At 44.6% G+C, this 25,082-nt stretch overlaps 1 protein-coding gene across 4 annotated transcripts in view; it reads right to left on the bottom strand.

Moving 5' to 3' along the window:
* LTBP1 (latent transforming growth factor beta binding protein 1) overlaps positions 1-25,082 on the bottom strand; it is a 1,019,134-nt gene that overhangs the window by 975,722 nt on the left and 18,330 nt on the right. For all 4 annotated transcript variants that reach the window (XM_069607908.1, XM_069607910.1, XM_069607907.1 and 1 more), the window contains exon 2: positions 4,149-4,219. In XM_069607908.1, the coding sequence (XP_069464009.1) occupies positions 4,149-4,219 (71 nt within the window). The remainder of the gene's footprint in view (positions 1-4,148; positions 4,220-25,082) is intronic.

Below are 25,082 nucleotides of genomic sequence, written 5' to 3'. Positions count from 1 at the left end.
ATCCCGAAGTGGAACTGGTCGAATCCACGGCCAGCGATCACACCATCACAGCGATGGACAAGATTTTCGCCACCCATGGTTTCCCCGTGGAATTGTGTTCGGACAATGGGGCACCTTTCCAGGGGCAAGTGTTTGCCCGATATTGTGAAGAAAGGGGAATAAAACATCGCAAAGTCACCCCGTTATGGCCAAGGGCCAATGGCGAGGTAAAGCGCTTCATGCGCACCTTAAACAAGATATTTCGCATATCCGAAAATGGAGGGGAGGACCTCCGAAGGAACCTGTTTGAATTTCTCCGGGAGTATCGTACAACTCCACACCGATCCACGGGAATTGCCCCGGCGGAAGTGCTTTTTAGAAGGATACCGCGAGGGCTCATACCTGAGTCCGAAGGGCGGGAACCAGGCGTGATAGACAACGAGCAGGTGCAGTTGGACAGAGTGTCCAGGAACGAGAGAGAGACAGTACGGAGAAGGCTCCCCGAGAGGCAGATAGCAGTGGGGGATACCGTATTAGTACGAAATAGAAGGTCGGAGGGCAAGTTATCGACAACCTCTGAGACTCAACCGCTGGGTGTAACTCACATGAAGGGTACCATGGTCACAGCAGCCAATGCCAGAGGTACTATAACACGGAATGTATCATTCTTCAAGCGTATCAAGACAGCAGAAGATGATGCGGCAGCGGACCACGCTCCGGAACAAGAGTGTGGGGCAGAGCACGAAGAGGGCCCTCCAATGGCAGATATGCAGACGGCGGAGGTCCCGGAGGAGACGGCGCCACGATACCCGAGCAGGGCAGGACGAAGGCCACCCCAGAGGTTCAGAGACTTCATCATGGACCCAGCCCCCTAGAAAGGACATTTTGGCTGTTCCTGCTCCTGACGACAAGCAAGTTCTGTTTTGATGTTTTTCATGTTCAAATGTTTGTTTCTGGGGGAAGAGGAGGAGTGTTGTGTACTGGGTACACGCATTACGCATGCGCGAGACTCACGGAGCTCGCGCATGCGCTGTTGAAAAATAAAGGCGGTGCCCCGGCAGTTCGAGCCGGAGACCGGAGCCATCGCACGTCTCCGGCGTGTGTCTTTGGCGTGCCTGAGTGCGTGTGTTGTGTGCATGCTGGATGACTCGCGGAGAGGCCCGCGAGCACACCAAACCCAGCATGTCCTTACAGCAGGCTGGGACACTTCAGCTGATCAGAACCAATAGCAAGAACAAACAGTCTTCAGGATACCTCATCATGCGAGGTTCTGCTTGGAACTTTACCTACATCACATACATGGAACACTCTGTAGTTATATACAATGGAGCTAAACAGCAACTATTTGCACATAACAAAGTAACATCATAACATTGAGTAACTCAAATTGTGCACATTTCACCTACATTATTGCTTGCTGACGACTTGCTATTTTCTAGCATTCTGCTTTAATCACAAAGTCACACATTTTGTTACGTTATATTACTATTCTTTTGAACTGCGATAAATCACCACAATAGTCGTTTCAGAGCATGCAGACTTGTCTGTGAAGTGGTGCATTGCCACAGTCAGAACACTCACGTTGGCTTTGCCTAATAATGCCAATATTGCCTCTGTGAGAAGGATGCTGACTGTGCAAATAATGCCAGAATTGCCACTGTAAGAACACATATGATGGGCGTGTCCAATATTGGTAGTGTAGCCACTGTAAGAGGACATATAGTTGCTGGCTGTACCAATATATGCCTGTATAGACACTGTAAGAACACACTCATGTTAGCTTTGCCCAATAATGTCTGTTACCACCATAAGAATACATGATAATGCTGGCTATGCCAATACATGCTAATATTGCCATCGAAAGATCATACGCATCATGTTAGCTTTGCCCAATAATGCCAATTTTGCCACTGTAGGAACACATGGCCATATAAATTCGAGTATTGCCAAGTTAAAAACACTCTTATGTTGGCTATGCCCAATAATACCAGTAATGCCACTGTAGGGACAAAATTATATTGGCGTTACCAAATAATGGCAGTATTTTCGCTGTTAGAATACATGCTCATGTTGGCATTGCCAATATATGTAATTCTTGGCCTTTAACATGTTTCCTTGAGGACAATTTCTAAAATGTAGATGGACTTCAAAATGACAGTGGTGGCACCGACAGCCTCCCCTCTGCTTACACCTCATGCTCTGTTGTGCACTGGCACAGGCTCACCCCTCATGCAAACATGTACTAAAACAACAATACAACAGCTCACACACTCACACACATATGCACAATACCACACACACATACACGTACATTTACATACACACATGCACTCACATTCATACAAACACACATTTCAAGCAACACTCATTTATGAACACAAATAGAGTAATTTTGATTTTTTTTTCAAGTTACATGATTTTAAATATTGGTCCTGAGTCTCACTTCTGCTCCACTCCGCTTTGAGGTCCATGCAGCAAGAGGAAGCCAGGAGGGAGGTTGAGTGACACTTCCATCCCCAAGTCCTGCCTCTAGCACGGCCCAGAGAAGGACATGAGAAGAGCATCAAATTAGAAACCCTCACTGGCTTTCTACGGGATATGCTCCTTTGCTCCATCGACTGGCTGCAAGGACAGAGGACTTTCAGGCCCCCACTTGGGATGGCACCCCAATTAAGGGTCTGCAGGGCTTCTGTTTCTGCAGCAAGTAGATTCATTGTCGGTCTTGCAGATCAGGGTTCGAAATTAGGATTCCATGAGCAAGAGACAAAGCCAGCTCTTGGGTGTCGGGCATCACCCAGTAGGCTGGAGCTACCTTTGGGGGAACCAGGAGCGCGTACCTAGCGCACCACAAATCTAACTTCCACATGAGGTCCACACTTCACCTATTTTTCCATTATGGTAGCTCCCGGTAGCTGTTGGTTTCAAGCTAACCAGGGTCTCCTAAGAAAGAAGCGGGAGCTAAATAGGTCCCCGCTCCCCTCATTTTCGAACTTTGAGGGGCGCTCCTCAAAGTGGCATGCTCCAGCATGACAGACTAGTGATGGGATATGCATAACGGGAGATGCTGCGCCCCAGCACCCATTATGCACTGGGTGCCACTAAGCAACTGCAATATAAAAACATGTAAAAAGCTAGACCATTCACTGTTTTGCCTGGGAGTTAGGGGCAGTTCAGCTTGAAGTGTTTAGCATTACAAATGTGTCCACACTTAATTGTTGGCATACGTCTTGCTGTTAATTAGATATACATGGGAAATAAACAACTATGACTGTATTTGCTAGTTAGCACAGTGATTGGGACGCAGTAAATATCCTGGCACAATATTTAAAACGGGTGCAATTACCACTGGCATATGACTTGCTATTGGCATTTTTGTCTGCATGGTTGTGGCATTCGGCATCAGCCACTGCCTCAGTACTTTTGCACAAACATGTAGTCGGTATATTTTTTGGGCACAGAATTTACTGACGGACACAAACACGATTTACTGCTGTGAAACGCTCCTCTGTACTGTTGGAACCGGGCTTCTGAATTATTATAATATTGAGGACTTTTCATCCAACATCTTCTCAAAGCTGTGCTACAAAAAGCATCAGTTAAAACCAATATATAAGAACACTTATTGGGGATAGAACAGCCCAAATCTCTCTCCAAAGATTCTCTCTTTTGCTCAAACCTGGGGAAATGATGTCCCACCATTTTGAAAGTTGGCCAGCTGCTACCGTGGAACGATACGTGTTTGTTGGAAATGCATTCAGCATCATGTTATGTTATGTTAGGAATTTACATTACGCATATCCATAGGAACCAAGGAGCAAGCCGCATCAAGGCACAGATCAGATCACATTAGAATAACCATATAGCGAGATATTGCAACTATATATAAAGAGATAGGTTTTCAATTTCTTCCTCCGAAAAATAAAAATAAAGAATAAAAAGGATTATATTCAGTGCACTCCGAAGTGACGTAAATCCGATAATTTTGTATTACATTCATATGGTTACAAATCACGTATTATTCTGTTTTACTTGCATTAACAACTTTAGCCCACGACAGCCGAGCCCTTGTACGTGTTACATTCCATAAAAGAACCGATGAAATAAAGAACTTTTGTAGCATACTACAGCAGACGGCCCACGCTCCCGGCCTCAGCTGGAGCTGTACTCACGTTTTGTGCACCTCTCCGATCCAGGCGACTTGCTCCAGCCTTGGCAGCACTGCCCTCCGCAAACGTTCACCCTGCAATGGAAAACCAGGGAAACGCTCTAGTACCTCCATTGAAAACAGTGTCCAGCAAGCATGACATTCTGTTATGTTAAAGGTTCTTATACCGTGCACTGTGGCCACTTGCGTGGCTCCCCAGCACTCTGGCGGGTCTGTAAAGCAAGAGGGTAGGGGCTAAATTAGCAGGACTCTGTGGGGAAAAGAGCAAGAGAGCTGTGATGTGCTGTTGACAGCTTCAGTTTGGGTGACACGGTTCGGCTGAGCATAGGTGTATTTTTGGGTTGGTAGCTCTCATGTGCTGTTCTGCGTGGCTTTGTGTGGTTTGTTTTGTTGTGGTGTAGTGAATTGCATGCAGTTTGTTGTGCTGTAGAAGTTGTACATAGTTCGGAGTTTGAGAGGTGCAGAAGGATGAGTTTTTTTAGTAGGGTTGCCTAGTGGCGGTGCTTTATCCTACACCATCTGTTTTGATTGCCAGTTGCATGTATCCCTTCCCCTGTCATGTATTCTGGTGTGCTGCACTTGCCCCTACTACGTTGTGTGCAGAAGAGTGGGTCCTCCTGTGAGGAATTCGAACATCCGCACGGTGGGTGTGTGCTCGCCTGGGCTTTTTGGAAATTTTAAATGAAATTCAAGGATGGTATATCAACCTCTGGAAAATGTGTGGGGCTAATCCGCACACATTTTCCTATGCTCACCTCATGACACACACATAGACCCGTGTACTCTGGGTGGATACAGCCTAAAGGCGCCGTCCACCCTGTCATATTTAGTTGGAATATGACAGCCAACAGTACATCAAGATATCGCAGAACGGGGAAGGCAAAACCTTCCTCCTGCCATGTCCAGCCTAATTAACTAACACAGGCTCCATGGATACGCCTTTCCCTTTGTCTAAGCTCTGCTGCTGGTGGCAGCTTTGCATATTGATCAAAGTTTAATTCAAACATGCCCACATGGGGCCTGGCTGCAGAGGCTAAACAAAGGAGACAGGAAACCCAAACACCCCTTTCATATGCACTGTGTCAACCTGAAGCCAGCTTGCACCCTAAAGTATCAATGACAGTGAGCTATCATGCCTGGGTCTAGGTGTTTACGGTAGGTAGCCCCCGCATGCGGACCCCCCTTCAGAAGGTACGAGAATGTGGTTTGCAGGAGACACAAAGTCTGTTCTCGCCACAGCTTGCAGGGAGACCTGCCGCTTTAATCAGTAACCACAGAGAGCTCAATTAACCAGAGAGACCCTTTGATCCACAACTGAGAGGAAGATGGGTCACCCCTTTACCTTTTCTGTTGCAAAGCACGGTGGTTATGACCTCATGCATATAGGAGATTTTTGGTGGGGACCCAGCATTGGTTCATTAAGTTAGGCTTAGCCAACACCAATCACTATGGCCCATTTGACTTTAAAAGAGGGCTGTGAACCTCTTTTGGGCAGATCATCTGAAGACTTTGCAAAGAGTAACAAGAACTCCTTTAGACCCTGTCTGAAGGTACAGTCTGCCTTACAGCTTCCACCAGTGAAGGAAGACCAGGATTTTCAAAGAGGGAAGCAAGATCCCTCCCCTAAGTATCTCCCAGGGAACAGCGGGAGATACTGACTCCAGAGGAACCTCCAGCAGCCCCCGAACCAGTACCTAGCCAGCACACAGCATGCTGTGCTAGGCTCTACAGCAAGCTTCCTAGGTGGGAAGTGCCAGAGAGTCTCTGAACCAAACCAAGGACAAGGCCGTTGCCTGCCACACTCTCCTCAGCATTGGGCTTTCCGCCTTTAAGGACGACACAAGCCCAGTGAAGATGCTAGGAGTGCATCGACAAGCATCAACCAGTGTCTGCCCTAAAGAATTAATTACTTTACCAACTACCCTTCTGTCAGTATCCAAAGTGCATCCCTTTTCCTTCTTGACACTGTCTGTCCTTTGCATCCGTTTACAGGGTGCGTTGTACTTTGTAGTGTGGTAGAATAATAATAAAGTAGATATTTTTAAACAACCTTGATTGGACAGTCCCTTTTATCATTGGGTAATAATTGTATTTTTGCTGTGTTGCAACTAACCAACGATCCACGACCATGCAGAGATAAACTTGCTGTTCCGTCCACGTTACCAAAATTGTACAAGGAGGCTTATAATTTGCTTTAGTTTCAAATCTATTTGGATCCCTTCTGGTGTACTAGAGGTGTGGGTCTGATTGATGGTTTAGAAATCGATATTCATCCCTGGACCACTGGTGCCCCGGAAGCTGATTCATCACACCTCAATGGGCTATATCTTACCCGCTGGTACATTTTGGTGTGTCGCAATTACCACCCCATTGAGGTTCAGATGTGTTCCCCGTGCCCTGAGGTCCATCAAGTCCAATCTGGCTGTCTCGCTCTGCCTTTTTATTATCCAAGTCTCTCTATCAGTGGTCCAATTAAGTTGGACCCATCTCTCTCCCCTGTTTCCCATTTGACCCTCTATAAGGAAGGGTACACATAAGTCAACTTCCCATTGGGAAGTTGTTCATTCGTTTTCGTCCCGTTCAGAGTTAAAGAGCCAGGTTTTTAGAAGTTTTCTGAATTTTAGGTGATCATTCATAGTTTGTATTTCTCTGGGGAAGGAGTTCCAAAGTTTCATGGCTTAAAATGCCGATCCACCAAGTTTTTTTCTTGTGTACGGTTTAGGCACTAGGTGGCTGTCATCGCAAAACCTGAGTGTTCAAGTCTAGGTCGTGGATTGCTCTGTGTGTTATGCACATAGTTTTGAAGGTGATTTGATTTTTTGACTGGGAGCCAATGTAGTATCCAAAGCGCTGGAGTGATGTACACCCTTCGTGAGAGTTTGAGGAGAAGTCTGGCAGCTGTGTTCTGCATACGATGCAGTTTCTTCAGTAATTAGTCCTGCATTCCTAGTTATAAGTTGTTGCAGTAGTCTATCCTGGACATGATGAGGGAGATGATTGGCAGTGTTTTGTGCGTGAAGGAGAGGAATGGTAGAATCTTTTTGATCGTGTGTAGATGGAAGAAGCATTTCTTAATTATCGCGTTTACTTGCGGTTCTAAGGTTAGCTCGTTGTCCATTAGGATTTCAAAGTTTTTGACAATTATGTGTGGTGTGGGTGTTGTTCCCAGTTCTGTGGGCCATGGGATGTACTGGTTGCATCCTTGGTTGTTGGATGTAATTTCCGTCTTGTCCGGATTGAGTTTGAGGTTGTTAGTGTTCATTCATTGGCAGGGTTCTTTGAGACAGTCTATTAGCGTTGTGTTCTCCTCTTATTCACTGCAGATTTTGTAGATGATTTGTGTAACATCTGCATAGTTATAGCAGGTGAAGCCATGTCTTTTGATGACGTTGATTAGTGGCATCATAGAGATGTTGAAGAGGAGCGGGATAACGAGAATCCTTGTAGTAGTCCACAGGTGGTGTCCCGCGGAGCGGATATGAATGGTTTTATCCATGTTGTTTCTGTTCTTTCACACAAGAAAGATTTAATCCAGAGCAACGCTGTGTCAGTGATCCCTATTTCCTCCAGTCTATTCCTAAAGAGTTTATGGTTGACTGTGTCGAATGCTGCATAGAGGTCGAGTAGCATCAGTGCCGAATTCGTGTTAGAGTCTGCATTGGTTTTTAGGTGGTCCCATATAGAGAGAAGTGCTGTCTACATCCCTCTCATGGGTCTGAAGCCAATTTATGCCTGGTCCAGTAGTTGGTTGTTTCCTACGTATTCCGCTGTTTGTACGTAGACATAGGTCACCAGTAGGTTTGCTGGATAGGGAATGTTTGAGATTGGTCTGTAGTTTGAGAGGTCTTCCACAGCACACATTGTGTCTGTGAGGAGTGGTTGGATGTAGGCAGATTTGAATGCCTGCGGTACTTTCCCTGCTGAGAGCGATAGGTTGAAGAGGTTTAGGTAGCATTCCGATGGTGTACCCTGTATAAGGATTGATTTATAGATGTCTGGTGGGCTGGGGTCCCTTGGGGAGCCACCCTTCTTGCTTTTGCTTCACCAGTTTGAGGAGTTTTCATCTTGGCTTTTGTGCGAAACTGTTCAGTCTGTTAGGTGGTCCCAGAATAGGTAGGCAGGCTGCATAGTTTGGCTGATTGGTCTACTTAAATGATCCAGTGTATGTTATTGATTTTATTCTTAAAGTGATCTGCAAGATCATCGCATAGTTTTTTGGGAAAGCACCAGTGTGTTATTGCATCCGGGGGGATTTCTTATCTCGTTCATGATATTGAATAGTTCTATCTGCGTGTTGGTGGCTTTTGTGATGCAGTCATCATAGTATTTCTTTTTCGCTTTAAGCATTTCCTTTTTGTATGCTTGGATTTGTTTTTCATAAATTATTCTTTTGGCATGGTCGTAGTATTTCCATCATTCTTGCTCTAGTTTTCGTTATTTTCCATTGTGTTGAGGTGAGACGTGGACCATCTCCTCACTGCTTTCTTTTGTGGGGGTGAGTGGTTTTTCCAGGCCGATGCTGTCAATTGTTTTGGCTGTCCATTTCTGGATTACATCCGTTTTTTCGTCTAGGTCAGTTGCTTAAAAAGTTGCGATCAATGGTTTTCAGGATTCTAGTTGTTCTTCCAAATTGCCGTTTTTGACAGTATTCCAATTTCTTTTCCAGAGATCGGGAGGTATTTTAGAGGCTGGTTTGGAGGGTTTTAATGGTAGTTGATTCACAAATGGTATAATGAGGTGATCGATCCATAGTATTTGTATTGGTGGCGCAGTTGAGATCAATTTTATGTGGGCAAAGATTGCGTCAAAAGTGTGTCCTAAGTGTGTCACTCCTTTCACCGCCTGTCGCAGTTTCATTGTCTCAAGCTGCTTAGTTAGTGATTTCTGCGAGTTTGCGTTTTCTTCTTCAACCCATATGTTGAAGTCCCTGAGGATGATCAGGTGATCATGTTTGATGACAAGTTCTTGACGGCTTCTATGAAGATGTCTATGAAGTTTGCTTCATAGGTCGGTGGTCTATAGATAAGTATGAATGTGAAGTTTGTAGGTCAAATGTCAGGTGAAGGACGAGGGATTTGCAGTTAGGAATGTTCAGCTGTGTTATTTGTAGGCTACTGCAAGTCCTCCTCCTCTTTTTCCTTTTCTGTTTAACTGTATACATTTGAAGTTGTCAGGTAGACAGCTGTGCAGTGTGACTTTGTAGCTGTCATCGAGCCAGGTTTCTGTACCAAATAGGATGTTAATTCTACCGTTGTTGAGTAGATCGTAGCGTGTTTGGAAATCGATCTTGCATTGATTAGGTTGCAGTGTATTTTTTCTTAATAGTGTCCTGCTTTGTTCTTGCATTTGTCGGTGTGTGGCCTTGCTGGGGAGTTTCCTCATTATTCTAAGGATGTTGAATGTGTTCTGTTGGGTCAGATTCGTCATTAAGTAGATCGGCTAGTCATGGACCAAATCATGGTCTCCTTTCATCCGCCGAAGGCATTCATAAATCTACAGATAGGACACTGTTGGTTAATTTTTCTTAAAATAACAATCTGGCTACTGTCCAGTTGTCGTTGCTGTCGGTCCCCTTGGGCTTTGGTGATATACGGGGTGAAGGTGTTGTTTCCCATCTTTCTCCTTTTGCATGCTTCTACCTTTTTCCTGTGCGGTCCTGGTAACCTGCCGGTGTGTCTCACATTTCTGGTGGTCGTTTGCTGCCCTGTCGAGTGTTTTGTATCGGGGTGTTAGGTATAATGATTTTTGTCTTGTTTTTGAGTGTGTTCATTTTTCTGTTGCATTTCTGTGTTTGTGCTCCATCGCTGTGTTGGTATTTGATGTCCTGGTGCCCTGGTGTGGTTCCATTTCATTCATCCTTTCTTCATGTTTTCTCTCACGTCTTCCTGTTCTGTGGCGTGACATATTCTGTTCTCTTTAAGTTTTTAAAGTTTATGTTGTGTTTTGGGTCGTAGGGGCCCTTGCCCATCTCTGACACCTTTTCCGAGTTTTCTTTGGGCTTGTTGTTTATTTATTTATTGTGTTTGTTTAGTTATGGGATCTTTTTGTAGTGGTTTGCTTGGTTGTTCCTGTTGTCTGTAGATATTGTCAGTTAATGCATGTGGAGAGCAACATGCTTTGCAGGTAGGCGGGTTGCACAGTGATTAACTGCTTTCCCAGCACCGACCTGCCAATATTTCAGTATGAAAAAGCATACAAAAAAAAAGGAAAATAGCACCAACTCCTGGCAGAGATAAAGGAATGTCCTGGTCAGTAACGCCGGAAACTCGGGTGCTCCTTTGTTCAGGCACCTGCCGAGTCAGACTTGCATGCTGTTCGCTCACTTCCTCGATGCTTAGATACTTCCTTAAAATCTGGGCTTTGGCACCCGAGTGAAATTCATAAATTGTCTCGCTGGCCCGGGTCGATAACCCACGAGTTAATGGTTTGCCGCAGCCATGGGAGCCACCATGTAAGTCACACGTTGGAATCCTGAGGAAGGCCTAATTCTTCCTTTCCCGCTTCCAAGAAGGATAGACTAAGCACCATTTCACTGGGAACAACACCTGTTATTAAAGTGCTTAAAAGGGGGAGGAACCCAGCAGGAAGCGCAATATGAGAGCACACACTATTTGTATTATTCAGGCCAGGTCTTAATATGCCAGGTGTTCAAAAACCGACATGTGGGAAATTCTCAAACATTCGTACAATCGCAGAGAGTCGATTAAGGCGGGAAGTCACTTCAAGGTCTGTCTTCGAAATGTACTGAAATGAAAAGACACAGGGCGCCTACTTACATAGTGCACTGCCTCAAGGCACCAGTCAATCAGAACAAGGCAGCAGCACCCGAATCGAGAGGCAGTGAAACTAGCTGAAAATGAATGTGTTTCAAGGTTTTCTAGCCATAAGCATGTCTCGGTTCCGCCCTTACGGTCAACGGGGCTATTCCAGAGGAGTGGCCCTTGGACCATAAAGCCACATTTGCCTAAGCCAAAATCTGCAAAAGATGCTGCATTGACCAGGAGAGGTAAATGACATTCAATGTGTGGCCCATTATACAAGTCCTATGGTGGGAATGTTATTTCCATGCATAAGAGCACCTTAAAGACGGCTATTCCCTGTGAAAGAGATAATGGCGCCCGATTCACTACAATTTGCAATGCAGCAAATCCGAGATGCCTGTGAGCTTCAGTGCAATGCGCTTGAGCAAATCTTTCTGAATCAAATTTTCACCAGAACAACTTAGAGGTGCCCAAGGCATCTCCAGATCTTCTCCAGTTTTAGACTTTCTGAATCAAGCTCACAGCAGCCGGGGCAAATCAGAGATGCCTGTGAGCTTCACTGCAATGCGCTTGAGCAAATCTTTCTGAATCACATTTGCACCAGAATAACTTAGAGGCGCCCAAGGCATCTCCAGATCTTCTTCAGTTCTGGGCTTTCTGCATCAAGTTCACAGTAGCTGGAGCAAATCAGAGAAGTTCCCACGCGTCTCTGATTTATTCCAGTGCAAATCCTTGTGAACCAGGCCCAATATGTAGCCTCTGATAGCTGCTGATTGGCTGCTCCCTTGTTATCATTGGTTGTTTTGGTTCTAGACTATCCCTGTCACTTGGAATGTGTAGTCCTTGTTCCTACAGGCGGCTGCTGCCCAGGAGAGGCTCATCTGTGCCTTTAATACAAATTAAGACCCAGTCACATTAAATAAGCACATGCCAATGCAGAGATATCAAGTTGAAATGCACTGACATGGGAGTGAACATGATTTCTATCATAAGACATGTATTAATGCCAAGGTTCATATATTTCCACAATTCCTCGTGTAATTTTACGCTCCAGAGCAATAAATGCAAATGCCTGAAATACAAGCATTGGCAATGCCAACTGTTTGAGCCTCTATCGTAGGCATGGGATAAGATTGGGACTACCTGGCCATAAAATGGCAAAAGCTAGAAAATTATGTTATTACTTGGGCATATCAAAACAGTCTATGGCACATTCCAAATACTAATAGGCAAGCCAAAACTATTGGTTTGTCAATTTAACTGGACCTCAGTGCAAGAAGCAGATACAAATCCAGTGGCTGAAGGTACCAGGTGTTTAAGAAATGTCTGCGGCAACAGTGGCGCATTTACAGCTGCAATTAAGCATTTAACTCTCAGCAGACTACCTAGAAATGCACCGGCAGACCAAGATCTACTCTTACTGCTTGATGGAGATAGCTCAAAGAGTTCCCAGGAGGATGTGCTTTGGTAGGGGATGGGCTGTTAGGGGTGGGAATGGCCATAGGGTTTAGCATGACCATAGGCAGTAAGTAGGTGGGTAAATGACCAAACAACACCCACAAGCTGTGTGTCCCTCCTCACATGTCATATCCCTCTTAGTTGTACTGCAATGCAATAGATTCAGCTCATATGTGGTGCTTAAGCACCACTATTAGCCACCACTAAAAAAGAATGTATTGACAGAGTTAAAATACACTCGTATACACACATTTATAGGTACATATTTGTGAATCAATGGTGCAGATCTAGGATACAATTATATAGGATCATAAGGCAGGCCCTAACATACAGTCTAAAGGCACTGGTTGCTGTATTAATGAAGCACACATACACAGATAGAATGCACCGGCGTACTGTGCTTTTGGCATATAAAGTCATAGCATGCCCACATAGAAGCAGTATGCAGTGATCTAGGATAAACATGCACAGCCATTGATTTAGAATGGACTGCTGCTGAGCTGAAATGCACGGATACAAAGTTCAAGTGCAGTGGCACAGAATTCATTGCCACGTGATAGAGTTAGAATGCCCTGGCAAAGAATTGGAAGGCAGAGCTGGAATGCACCAATGCAGAGTTAGAATGCACAACCACAATAAGAATGCCCCAACAGAGGTAAACACACTGGCACCTTTGTAATGCATTGCCACAGTAACAAAAATGCATTTACAATGCACCAATATAGATTTAGAATGCACCAATATACTGCTGAAATACACTTTAGACATAGATTGTGCAGATGCATATTAGAATGCACTGACATGCAATGCACTAATAGAGACTTATAATGCACTGACACACTATTAATTCACTGACACTGAGAAAGAAAGCACCAATGCACACTTAGAATGCACATATAAAAAGTTAGACTGCATGGGTACAAAGTTACGCGCACTGATACAGTGGTATGATGCACTTGCACTATGTTACAATGCATTCATGCAGAGTTGGAATTCCATGCCACATGGTTAGACTTCACATACACAGCTATAATGCACAGGTACACAGTTCAAATGCACCGTGCATGGTCAGAATGCCCTTCCACACAAGATTCCAACAAATCATGAGTGTGCTGTGACGCAGCTAGACTGCACGGCTGCATAGTGAGAATGCTCCAATACAAAGAGTGCACTACCAAAATGCACTGATACTGAGCTAGTATGCACTTACATATGAAGGACACAATTGCAATGTGCCACTTGAGAGATAGAATGCACGTCAACAGCTAGAAAGCACTATATATTAAGACAGCAGTGACAGAGTCGAACACATCATTCCCATTAAACAGTCAGAATGCACTGCTACAAAGTTATAATGGCTTGCCACAGACATGCGTGCACTGCTAGAGAGTTAGAATGCCTTCATGTAGAGTTTAGAAGCACCAGGATAGAGTTTGAATGCAATAATTAATGGTTGGACTGCATTGACACAACAAAATGTACTTAAACAGAGTTTGATTGCACTGGTACAGTTAAGCATTTCCAGTTGCACCCTTGGCATGCATTGGCAGCGCTGGATTAGAATAGACTATAGACATAGATATAATGTCCTTTCAGAGTAGGTGTGTAATACTACAGAGGAAAAGAAACAGATCTGCATTGGCCATTCTCTACGCATTCCTAATGCTCCCAAGTTCTGCCATATCCTTTGCAGTGCATAATCCTTGCTGGGCTAAGTTTCATGGATTCTCTACGGCACAGCCATCCAAGCAGCATAGGTTCGGTGATGGCCTCTAGCACAAAGGCCTGGCTACCCTGGGCTAGAGGAATGCCTAGATGTGTCCCTTACCACCCTGAGAACAGTGACCTCTAGTGACCCTGTTAATCTGCCACTAGCTCTTCCACCCTTCAACTCACTTGAGATCTCTGATCTCTAATTGGAAGCATCTGTTATGGTACGATAAAGCGAGAGGCTGTCTGCCAAAACTATGGGGGAAGAATTAGAGAACCTCTAGCACTGGACCGTTCAGTTTCGGTTAGCTATAAGTCACCATCACTCCCTGATTATTCTCCCAACCCACCCCCTCTTCTACCTAAATCCCCCCCCCTTCCTGCCTCCTTTTTGCGCATAGAGCTTTGTAGTGGACAAGTTTGTTATGAACTGAAAATTGAAAGGGAAATCATTTAAAGGCTAATTATTAGGAGTAAAATTCTTTAACTCTAAATGTAATAGTTAAATAAACACAAAAGTAATTAATAAATGAAGTACAGTGGAGTTAGATGAAGCACAGTAAAATTCAAAAATACATTTATATTACATTTTACCATAAATAACAATCATATTGTACACCCAATCACAATGACCAAAATACGAAGTAAATACAGAAAATGTACCTACATATAATGCAAATGCTACACAGTAGTGAGTGAGGACTAGCCGATATCACTATATCTGTCAGCTCTTCTCAACGGGTTAATATATATATATATATATAACACCATCTGCACAATAAACTCAGTCTTTTCTGTATCAAGCACTGACATACATGCGTATATGTTTCAGACAACTAGAACTGAAATGGACTGTGATAAGTATTTCACTGTTTATCCTCCTTGTATCCCTGGGAAAAATCACAATCTCCAACATGTCCCATCAAGATTACTGATGATGTAGCCACAGAACACACAGATCGACTGCACCACTTCTGGTGGAATTGGTACGTGTTCTGTGTGTTTATATATAGAATATCTGAAGGGTATGAAAGAAACACAACGTTTTGAGAAGTCAGGAAGAATAAGCACCCATTTTCTTTATTGATGAAGGCGATATCACTGGCAAAGATGAAAACACTTCAGATTGAGATTTTGATGTTACCCAGGCTGTGCAGTGCAAGTACAGTCGCAGAGTGACAGAAACTGAGAGGCCATGCTAGGCTGCTATTGTGAGAGTGAAGCTGGCGGATGTTGAGACCCATTGGAATATGCAGGCCAGTTCAAAACATTGTTTTCCAACATAAGGCTTAGTGAATGAATGGAAATGGTCCTCTTTCAACTTTACAAAAATTGACAGGTTATCAAGTGAAGGAAAATGTGCCTGAGAACTTAAAACGGCTGGATGTGCCCAATGCATGGCAAAAGACATATGTGGCTCAAAATGCTGTTTTCATAAAATCTGAGAAGCTACAATTTCACTTATAGAGACAGATAGCAGCATGTTGCATTGACTTCAATGAAGTACAAGCCCGTGATCCAGAGATCTAAAGCGAAGCCATGCACTTTGCATTTGTCACAAATAAAAGAAATATACTTTTCAACATTCAAAATGACATATTTAAAAGGAGAGACCTACTTGTTTAAAAGTGAACACCGGTTTCCCATGGTAAACTTTGGCCTCTGTGTGAACAATGCAGAAAGGGACACTCATGCCTTTTCAACCAGTTTAGGAAAGAAAGACATTACTCATGGACTGCAGGCTCACATGCAATTCAAAATCTCAATCTTACACATTGTGTCGATTTAAAATGCTATACTTTCAGAATTATGGATGCAGCTTGTTTTCCCCACTGAGCTGAAAGGTCTATGCCTCTAAAACTTTGACCTCAAGACCTTTGGGCTGGGCCCACCAAGAATACAGGTCTGGTTTTCAGGTTAAAATGCTAAGAAATGCACGTTCGAGATCAAACTCATGGAGAGGTCAGATAAGCTTCAAACAAGAGACATTCTAAGGCACTTAATTGCCGAGCTGGAATAAAATAGAGCCAAGCAGATGTTGAAATCATGTGACTATGGATAAAAATGAAACTGCCTGAGTTTTGAGAAATGGAAACTCAAGGATGGTCATATTATGTCTTGGCATTTGATTAACATTGGACTCCATTTTCCTTAATAACAGGAGACCTGTTTGTCACAATGAGCTCATCCAGGACTCATATTAAAGATCATAAAAGCCCATCAGTTCTATGTAAATATTAACCATATGCCATGTGTGCAATTTCATTTAGAGATGAAAATGGGTTTGTGACACTCATAATCATCAGAAAAATCCGAAATGTGGTGAGCTGATACAAGGAAAAATGAATGTGTGTTTTGTGAAGTTTGATATCAATAAATATTTCAGCTCATGAGTAACCATGAAAAATGATAACTCTCCCAGGAAGGTCGCGCAGCGATAAAAATGAGCGTTCCCCGATTTGACATAAATTGTAGAATTCAAAAATATATATGTGTATAAAGTTATCTGAAAGGCGAACATAGTTGCCAAGTGATGAGATTCTAAGAAAACCAAATATGTAAATATAAAATGTAATTTGAAATGTTGCAGTTCTCTTCTCCCCATTATCCATAATCCAGACCCCCCTAAAACTCCATGTCCTATCAGCTGGCAGTGGGTGGACTGGTGGGAGGGGGAGGAAGAGAGGTGTCCAATCTGTAGCATGGAAATATTCATAATATGTAAGTATCATCAGCACTATATGTTATCAGTTTTCAATCTAAAGAGGTAATGAAGGACACAAGAAAAGAGCAGACAGAAACAGAGAGCTGACAAAAAAGGAAGGCTAACACCTAGGAGAGTAGATGAACAGGAGACCCTGGGACACTTGCTGGGGACTTCTGCCTGGAAGCAGGGAGTCCTATCTGAGAGAGAGGGACCTTTGGCTGGTGGGACCTTGCTGTGAATAGAGACAAGAGGTGTGAGCTGCCTACCTATTCCCAAAAGACGGTCTGAAATCTGACTGACCTCCTGTGCTGAGAATAGAGACCTCCTAGGTAAGTAATTATGTCCCCAAAGCTATCCATTGTGTTGGGAACTACTTGCCTTAACCCTTTCCATTTAATTATGGGCGAGAGGGTGAAACTGTGCAGACCCTTAGCACATTTAATTCAATTCATTCCCATAGAGAAAAGATGACAGGATGATTTTTGTTACAATTCGAAACTAACAAATGTCATGCTCAGTATGTTACAGCCATTATAGTCTATAAAATAGTTGTGTGAACCTATCGTCCTGTAACCCCTGACTTCCTTACAGAAGAGGGGTGTCCTTAATCCCAAAATAAGAATTCCTAAAACTTTGCCTTTCAAGTGAATGTAGCGTGTGCAAAACTAATTTTCCCTATCATTGCAAACAAGAATCCCAAAGCCCTGCATTTCATTTGAATGTGTTGCAAAACACATTTTCCATTTATTCCCATTGATTCCCAAATCAGAATCCCAAAGCCCTGCATTTCATTTGAATGTGTGTTCCCCATACGATTTTCCCACTGAATTAATTTCCCAAACCTTGCCTTTTAAACAAAAAGCCCAAACAAAATTCTCATTATATTCGCATTCCCTGTACCTTGACTTCAAACCCAAGGGGTCATATATAACTGATGCCTGGGCGTGGGGGTTGCTGAGAGAAAAGAACATGGTGATACACTCAGCAATCACTGTGTGTTTTAAGGTTTCCCATCTGTTGATGTGAAAAGAAATCCTGTGGGTGTTTTGACTTAAAATTCAACCTGTATTTGTTGTGGTAACTGAAGGTCTATCGAGAAATACATGTCAGTCAACTGGTGCAAGTAATTAATTTCTATTTGTGATTTTTGCGTTGTGCCACGGAGTTGGTGGCTGGTGTTTTTGTGATTTGTTTATTATTCATTGTAGACATTTAAATATACACATATTTCTATACACCTGCCTAGTTCCTAGCTCATTGGTAATACAGAGGGTATCTGCTGAATGGTGTTATACAGGTTGGAGGTCTGCTAAGCGCTTTGTATTGCGACACCTTGATTGGGTGTGGGGACTCCCTGAGTTGAGAGTTACCGTCCAATAAAACATGACAAGGGATACAAGAAGAAGGACAAAACATTACACTCTGTTCCAGTTCCAATTGTCTGAAACACATACGCTTATGCGTCAGTGCTTCACACAGGAAAGGACTGCAGTTATTGTGCAGATGGTTTTAAATGCGTTAACCTTTTGTAGGCTTAAAGACAACATTTATGGACCAAATTTGTTTTTATAAGAATGTATATGAATTTGGGATAGATCATTTTTAAATGTCTTTCAGATATCTTGTACAGTAAGATATTACTTTTTTTAAACAGGCCCTTGCATTGACAATGCTCTTTAAAATATTTTACTGTTTTATCTTATGTAGGTTTTCATTGTGTGTTGGCATTGTATTTGGTGTAGATATGTTAGTGTTTCTTTGATTTGATCTTTAATGGGACAAATTGTCCCGAAATAAAGAAATAACAGATATATTAACCTGTTGAGAAGACCTGACAGATATAGTGAAATCTGCAAGTGTTCACCTCTCACTGTTCATACTATTTATAATATATGTATATTAATATTCTGTATTTACTCCGTATATTGATAATTGAAATGTTGTATAGTGTTTGGTTCTCTCGTTCTGAGAGAATTCAACAACTGGGCCAAAACGGCAGGCTGCCACGACTATCTTCAAACAGGCTTCAAAAAAGGACTGGGCACAGCAGCCAACATACTGATGCTCAGCGCGCTCAAAGGGAGAGTGTTGGAGGGTGGACCGCGACTTTACCTAATCTTCATCGACCTCACCCGGGCGTTCGATAAAGTAGAGCGCCCGCGGCTCTGGCAGAAACTCGAAACCTGGGGTTGCCCCACCCCGATCCTGGAGCCGATCAAAGCACTGTACACCGGCACCACCATGCGAGTAAGATTAAACCAACATGGCCTCCTGTCCCCAGTGATTCCAACCGCCAGAGAGGTGAAACAGGGGTGCCCTTTGGCCCCGTCCCTATTCATCTCCTTCCTGGGGGACCTGCAAACAACGTTCGAAGAAGTCCGTTGCTTCCCACCAAAGTTGGGCGACACCCACGTGAATAGAATCCTATACGCAGACGACCTGGTCCTCCTGGACCACACTCTCGTGGGGCTGCAGCGTCAACTGAAGAAACTTTCGGAATACATGGCTGACAACAAATTGGAGATAAACGAAAAAAAGACAAAATTTATGGCTGACAACAAATTGGAGATAAACGAAAAAAAGACAAAATTTATGATTCTGTCTACAAAACCAAAGAAGATGGAAAAAACCGCTCTGTTCTTGGAAAAGCAGCGGGTCGAAAAAGTCTCCGAATTTAGATACCTTGGAGTGACACTTGATGGCTCAAGAAATGAACTGGCAATGCAAGTTCACCTCAAAAGAACAACGTAAAAGCTGATTGCACAAGCCAAAGCAATCAACAGAAAATTCGGTCGCTTCTCTCTAATTCCTGTTGTAGATTTCTACAAAAGAAAGGTTATTCCCACCTTGACCTACGGCGCCAACGCCCTTCCGAATTTACCAACTTTTGTGTGGCCGAGACTGGAAGCGATTTTTTGGAGAGGGACACTGGGTCTCCCTAATTCCACCTCGGTGACCGTCATAAGGAAGGAACTCAGCCTGCTATCACTCGGGGGAACAGTGAAATCTAGCATGCTCATGCTTTATCGCAAATCCAGAATTTCGCCTGATCCATCAATTTACAATCTAATCAAGAAAGAATGTGAAAACGGCCAAAGCAACATGCTAAACCGTTGGACAAAAACAAACCAGGCTCTGTTGGCTACTTCAGAGTGTGACGAAGAGACACTCACCAGAAACCCCACAAAAATTTTAAAAAAACTGAAAGAAATCGACTGGATCCAAACCAGCGAGGCAGCTCTAAAGAATAAACTTACACAGCACCTCCCGCCAAATATCAGAAGATTCAACGACTTACAACCGTACATCAAAAAGTTCCCTTCTAGACAAGCTCGCGATTTAATAATGAGAGCACGACTAAATCTCCTGTTAACAAACGAAATTTTAGCAATCAGAGGGATTTCTCCATCGAACGAGTGCCGATTCTGCAAAACGCCGGGAGTAACAGAATCGATTAGGCATTTGCTCTTAGCATGTCCTCGCACAGCCAGGATCCGAACAGTCTACCTGACTAAGATCTTTTCGGAGCACATTTTAAGTGACCAGGACGTTTTTTGGTCCAGATTGATGGCCGGAGATAGACCTTTGTGGCTGCTGGCCACCTACAAAATGTTGGTCTATGTAAACACTGAACTTCTCAGCCGACCGTCCTCAGGTTGATCGGACCGCCCAATGACCTTCGATGAGCTCCGGCCTCAATACTTCTCCCAATTTTATCATCACTGATGCTACTACAGCTTCGCACTGAAAATGAAATGTCTTCTATTCTTCTTTTGTAAAAATCTTATTGATTAAAACAATAAACAAAAAAAAAACAAAAAAAATGTTGTATATAATATGGTTATTTGTGATCAAATAAAATATAAATGCATTTTTGAGTTAAATATCTACATCAACAATACTTAGCCTAATCTAATTTATTGCAGTTTTCGTTGTTTATTAGATTATTTTCTTGTTTATTTAATAACTGCATTTAGAGTCAAAAATTTGACTCTTAATAATTAGCAATTCCTGTCCATGTTTTGTTGATTACTATATATCCCTTAATGGGTAGGGCAAAACAAACTTTGTCCCTATGTTTTATTAGCAGTATGTTATTAAGCAATGTACAAGACACTACATAAATATGTATGGAAATGCACGTATGTATAAATGTGTCTAAAATGCAACATTGCAGACTTAGAACTAACTGAAGCAGAATGCACAAATACATGGTTATACTCTATTTAGAATGTGGTGGGATTATGTTAGAATGCATTATACACATTATAGTTAGAATGCACCCAAACAAGTAGAACACACTAAAACAGTTAAAAAAGCAAAATACAAAGTTAAAGATTTACATCATACTGATGCAGATTTAGAATGCACAGACACAGAGTTAGAATATGGCTTTCACACCCCGGCGGGGGGCCGCCATGGCCAGTAACCGCCCGCCAGCCCGAGCCATGGTAGGGCAAAGTGAAGCGAGTAGGGGCATGGGCGGGGCACCATAGCAGCATCCGTGATATGGAGTGGAAGAGGAGAAAGCAGAGCCACATCTGGAAAATGAGGTCAGTGCCAGGTGGAGGGGGGTGGAAGCCAAAGGGGCACAGGGTTTAACCCCCCTTCAAGGGGTAAGGCTTAAAATGGGGGACCCCCTTTGAAGAAGCACATTGAGGAGAGACCACGCAGCAAGTGAAGTGCGAGGAAAGAATGGGCAACTCGAAGCTAACGAGGTACAAACAGGGGCACACACAATAACTAGCAAGTTAAGTAAAAGATCGTTATGTCCTTTCGTTTTTCTAAAAAATATCTTTATATCAGTATTGTATACATTTCTGTTGTCAATGGAAATGAAAAATTAGTTTCTTCTTCAGATACTATTCATTAAACAAGTTTTCTTAAACAGTGCATAATATCGTCACAACTTATAACTACATAACCCATGATACTGTTCAAGGGTAACCGATTCTGTTACATGCTTTTTAATTACATTCTCAGTTACATTCACAATTTGTCAACTTATCAATTAACAAATATCCTGATAGAAGGTTTGTTAATATCTCTATCTGCAACTACGCCTTTCAGGCTATGTATGCCCTTCTTCAGGTATAGATATGAAGGTACGCATGCATATGTAACGTTGTGCTCACACTTGGAGTTTGTACTAATCACCATATGCGTTAAATGAATGTACTTTTTGCTAAAAGAAGAGGCCTTCTCTTTTATACGGCGGCGTTTAAGACCTGCTGACCCGGCAAGAACTTGTTTTTAACAGAAGAATTGTGTTTGGTCACTGTATGTCGAAGCATGCTGAGCCTGCTAAAACTATCTGCAGAATACGGGTGGGGGGAAGGAATGAGTAAGCATGGCCTCGAGCACAGAGATACGGGCACAAAGGGGCACAAAAGAATGTGAAGACCGGGATAACAGGAAACCACGATAGACCACGATAGCAAATGTGCAATGGTTGTTCGTTAAACTCCAACTGGATACTTCAGATAAACTCCAACTGGAGATCCGCCCTGGGGTGGACGTGTGCTATGTGCAAGGCAATGTAAACAGAAAAGTATAAAAGAGCACGATGTGTAGAGGAAGGGGCGGCACTTCGACGACTTGCTTAGCGAGACGTTTGAACTTGCGGCCCATTCGCGAATGCTTGTGCATTAATAAAGTAATGTTTACTTGGCTCTTTTCTGTCTGAGTTATTGCAGGGTCCCTCATTGTACTGGTTATGGTGACGGCGAGAAATCGCACCCACAGATATCTGGATCATTGGGTTCTGTGGAAATGAATGTAAATAAGTAATGCTTTAGTAGGTATTTCAAAATTAAATTCAATTAACTGTCAGTAAAGTGTAGTGCTGCTCCTTCCCATGCTTACACAGGGTGGACCTGCTGGCCTTAATGAGAGATGGACTCAGATCAATCCATTTCGGAGTCTGCAGCCGTTCTGTTGCACGTGCCTGCAGGGCTCCCTTTCATTAGCTTGGGCCATGACACAGTCATAGCCCATCTTAAAGGGGCAATACACGTGGGAGGGCCACACCGGCATAGTCCCTTGAAGTTGTGGGCAGGGCAGCGAAACACAGATCGCAGGGCATCCAGGCTGTTCCCTGTGACGTTGACAGGGTTTCGGGGTGACAGGACATCACTCACCCCCCTTTTCGGCGATGCTCCCCTTTTCAGGAGTGTCTCTTTTATTTCAGGGGCACATGAGGACGCACAAGCACTCGTAATGAGCTGCCACCCATTGTTTGCCCGTCACACTGGTCATTGGTGTTTGAGCCAGGGCTGCAAGGTTTGGTTGGTCGGACACAAGTTGTTGGTTCGGCACAGGGGGCCAGCAAGTATCGCCCCCAGGCCCACGTTGGCCTGGTCCTTCGATGGCATGGCATGCAGGGTGACATTAGTGGCAGGCAGTCAGTGTGTCATAGTGGCAGGCAGTCAGGCCACTTGTAGGGCAGGAAGGTGGGGTGGCTGTAGTGGCTCGGTGTTGGTGCCACCTACAGGACAGGCAGGGTGGCAGTGGTGGCACAGTGTGCTCATAGGCAGGCAGGTCAACTTCCGTGGCAGGGTGTTGGGCCACTTGCTGCCTAGTACTCTCCATGGCAATTACCCTTGTCAAGTACTGCGCGCACACAGCATCCAAGGCCCGGATGCACCAGTGCGATGTGCCCTGCAGAGTGCAGGAGGCTCAGATGCTCATGGTTGGTAATCCTGAGGAGCATCAGGGTGGGAGGTCCACATTGGAACCTGTGTGTTCATTGTTGGTGCTGTTTCAGTGTGCAGAGTCCTTACCATGGAGCTTCTCCGACATGGAGACATGGAGCACTTGATTATTTGCTCTGGAGGGCTGTAGTTAGAGTGGCAGCCAAGAGCTCCGTCACGGAGCATTTCTTTCAATCAATGCCACGCGGCCCAGGCTTTTTTCGAGGACCACCTGCTCCATTCACATTAGCTCCGGCCTGGAGCATGAGTCCGTTCTCACATGACGCACTTTTAATGCTTCCTCTTTATTCTCTGCTCCCAATCGGAGCACATCCTTAATTTCACAGCCGGGCTCAGGATCTTCCATGAGGCTCCTTGCGAGGGCACTCACTTCCTTTCATTCGCTCCTGACGAGAGAACGTCATTTACTTCACTGCCAGGCCCAGGATCACAGTGGGGGCCCCGGCGGATTTTCCTTCTGCCATGGTGGGTGCCGCAGGTGACTGCAGGCTGGATCCTCCCCTGGCCGCACGAGCACCCTCTTTGAAGAGGGCCGGGGCGGACCCACAGCGAAGAGTGCCTCTTCTCTTTGCCTCTCGCCTGGGGGTGGGGCAGCACCACTCTGGCCTCCAGCGGGAGGTTGTTTCACTGCCGCAGCTGCGGCCGCACCATTTTGCCCCTTCTTATGGCGGCGGATGCTGCTGGGGTATTGCAAGCTGGCTCCCACCTCTGCAGCATGGCGGGGCCCGCCACCTCACCTCTTCTTTCTCCCGCGGGGAGGGGGGCAGCACAGCTCTCTCCCCAGGCGGGAAACGTCGCCTCTCTTGCGACTTCAGATGCTCCATGTGCTCTCCCCTGGAGGGCAGCACGACTCCTCTGTTTGCGGCGGATGCCACGTGAGGGGGGCAGCACCACTCTCCCCTGGTGGGAGACGTAATTTTCTTCGCGGCAGCGGCTGCTCCATTACTTCTCCCTTGGGGAGGCGCACACTTCTTTTCTTTGTGGAGGAATGCTGCGGGGCGCTCCTCACCGCCGGGTAGCCCGGGCTTACACCACAACGTAGGCAGTGAAGCGCAGGTCAATCCCCTGGCATGTGGTGGGGGCTGGGCGCTCCCCTCCTCTCTCTCTCTCCTTCCTTTCCCCTCACCAGTACAAATGAGGGGCAGCAGGGATTGTGCTTCGTGGGGCTAGTCGTCTTCTCTCCCTTTCTTTTTTTTTTTTGGAATGTCGACTTCGTCGCCATTGTTACGGAGGGCGGGCTGGTCATGGACATCGCACCAGCCCCCTGAGGTGCTATGGGACACCAGCATCTCGGAGGCCCAGTGCCTCAAGGGATTGCTGGGGGGACACCCGGTCTTGGAGGGGCAGGGCAAGCCTTACCTGCTCATGTGAACCCTGGCTGCCTTGCTGGCAGGCGGGCCCCATGGCAACCTGGCCTGCAGGCCCTGCTTACACAGGGTGGGCCTGCAGGCCTTAATGAGAGACGGACTCAGGTCATTCCATTTCAGAGTCTGCAGCCGTTCTTTTGCACGTGCCTGCAGGGCTCCCTTTTATTAGCTTGGGCCATGACCCATCTTAAAAGGGCAATACACGTGGGAGGGACACATCCC

The sequence above is a fragment of the Ambystoma mexicanum genome, chromosome 4q (assembly GCF_040938575.1).
Source record: "Ambystoma mexicanum isolate Mex_15411 chromosome 4q, UKY_AmexF1_1, whole genome shotgun sequence".
Classification (NCBI taxonomy): Eukaryota; Metazoa; Chordata; class Amphibia; order Caudata; family Ambystomatidae; genus Ambystoma; species Ambystoma mexicanum.
Note: the sequence above shows the minus strand (reverse complement) of the source record. Positions and strands in the feature narration are given on the sequence as shown.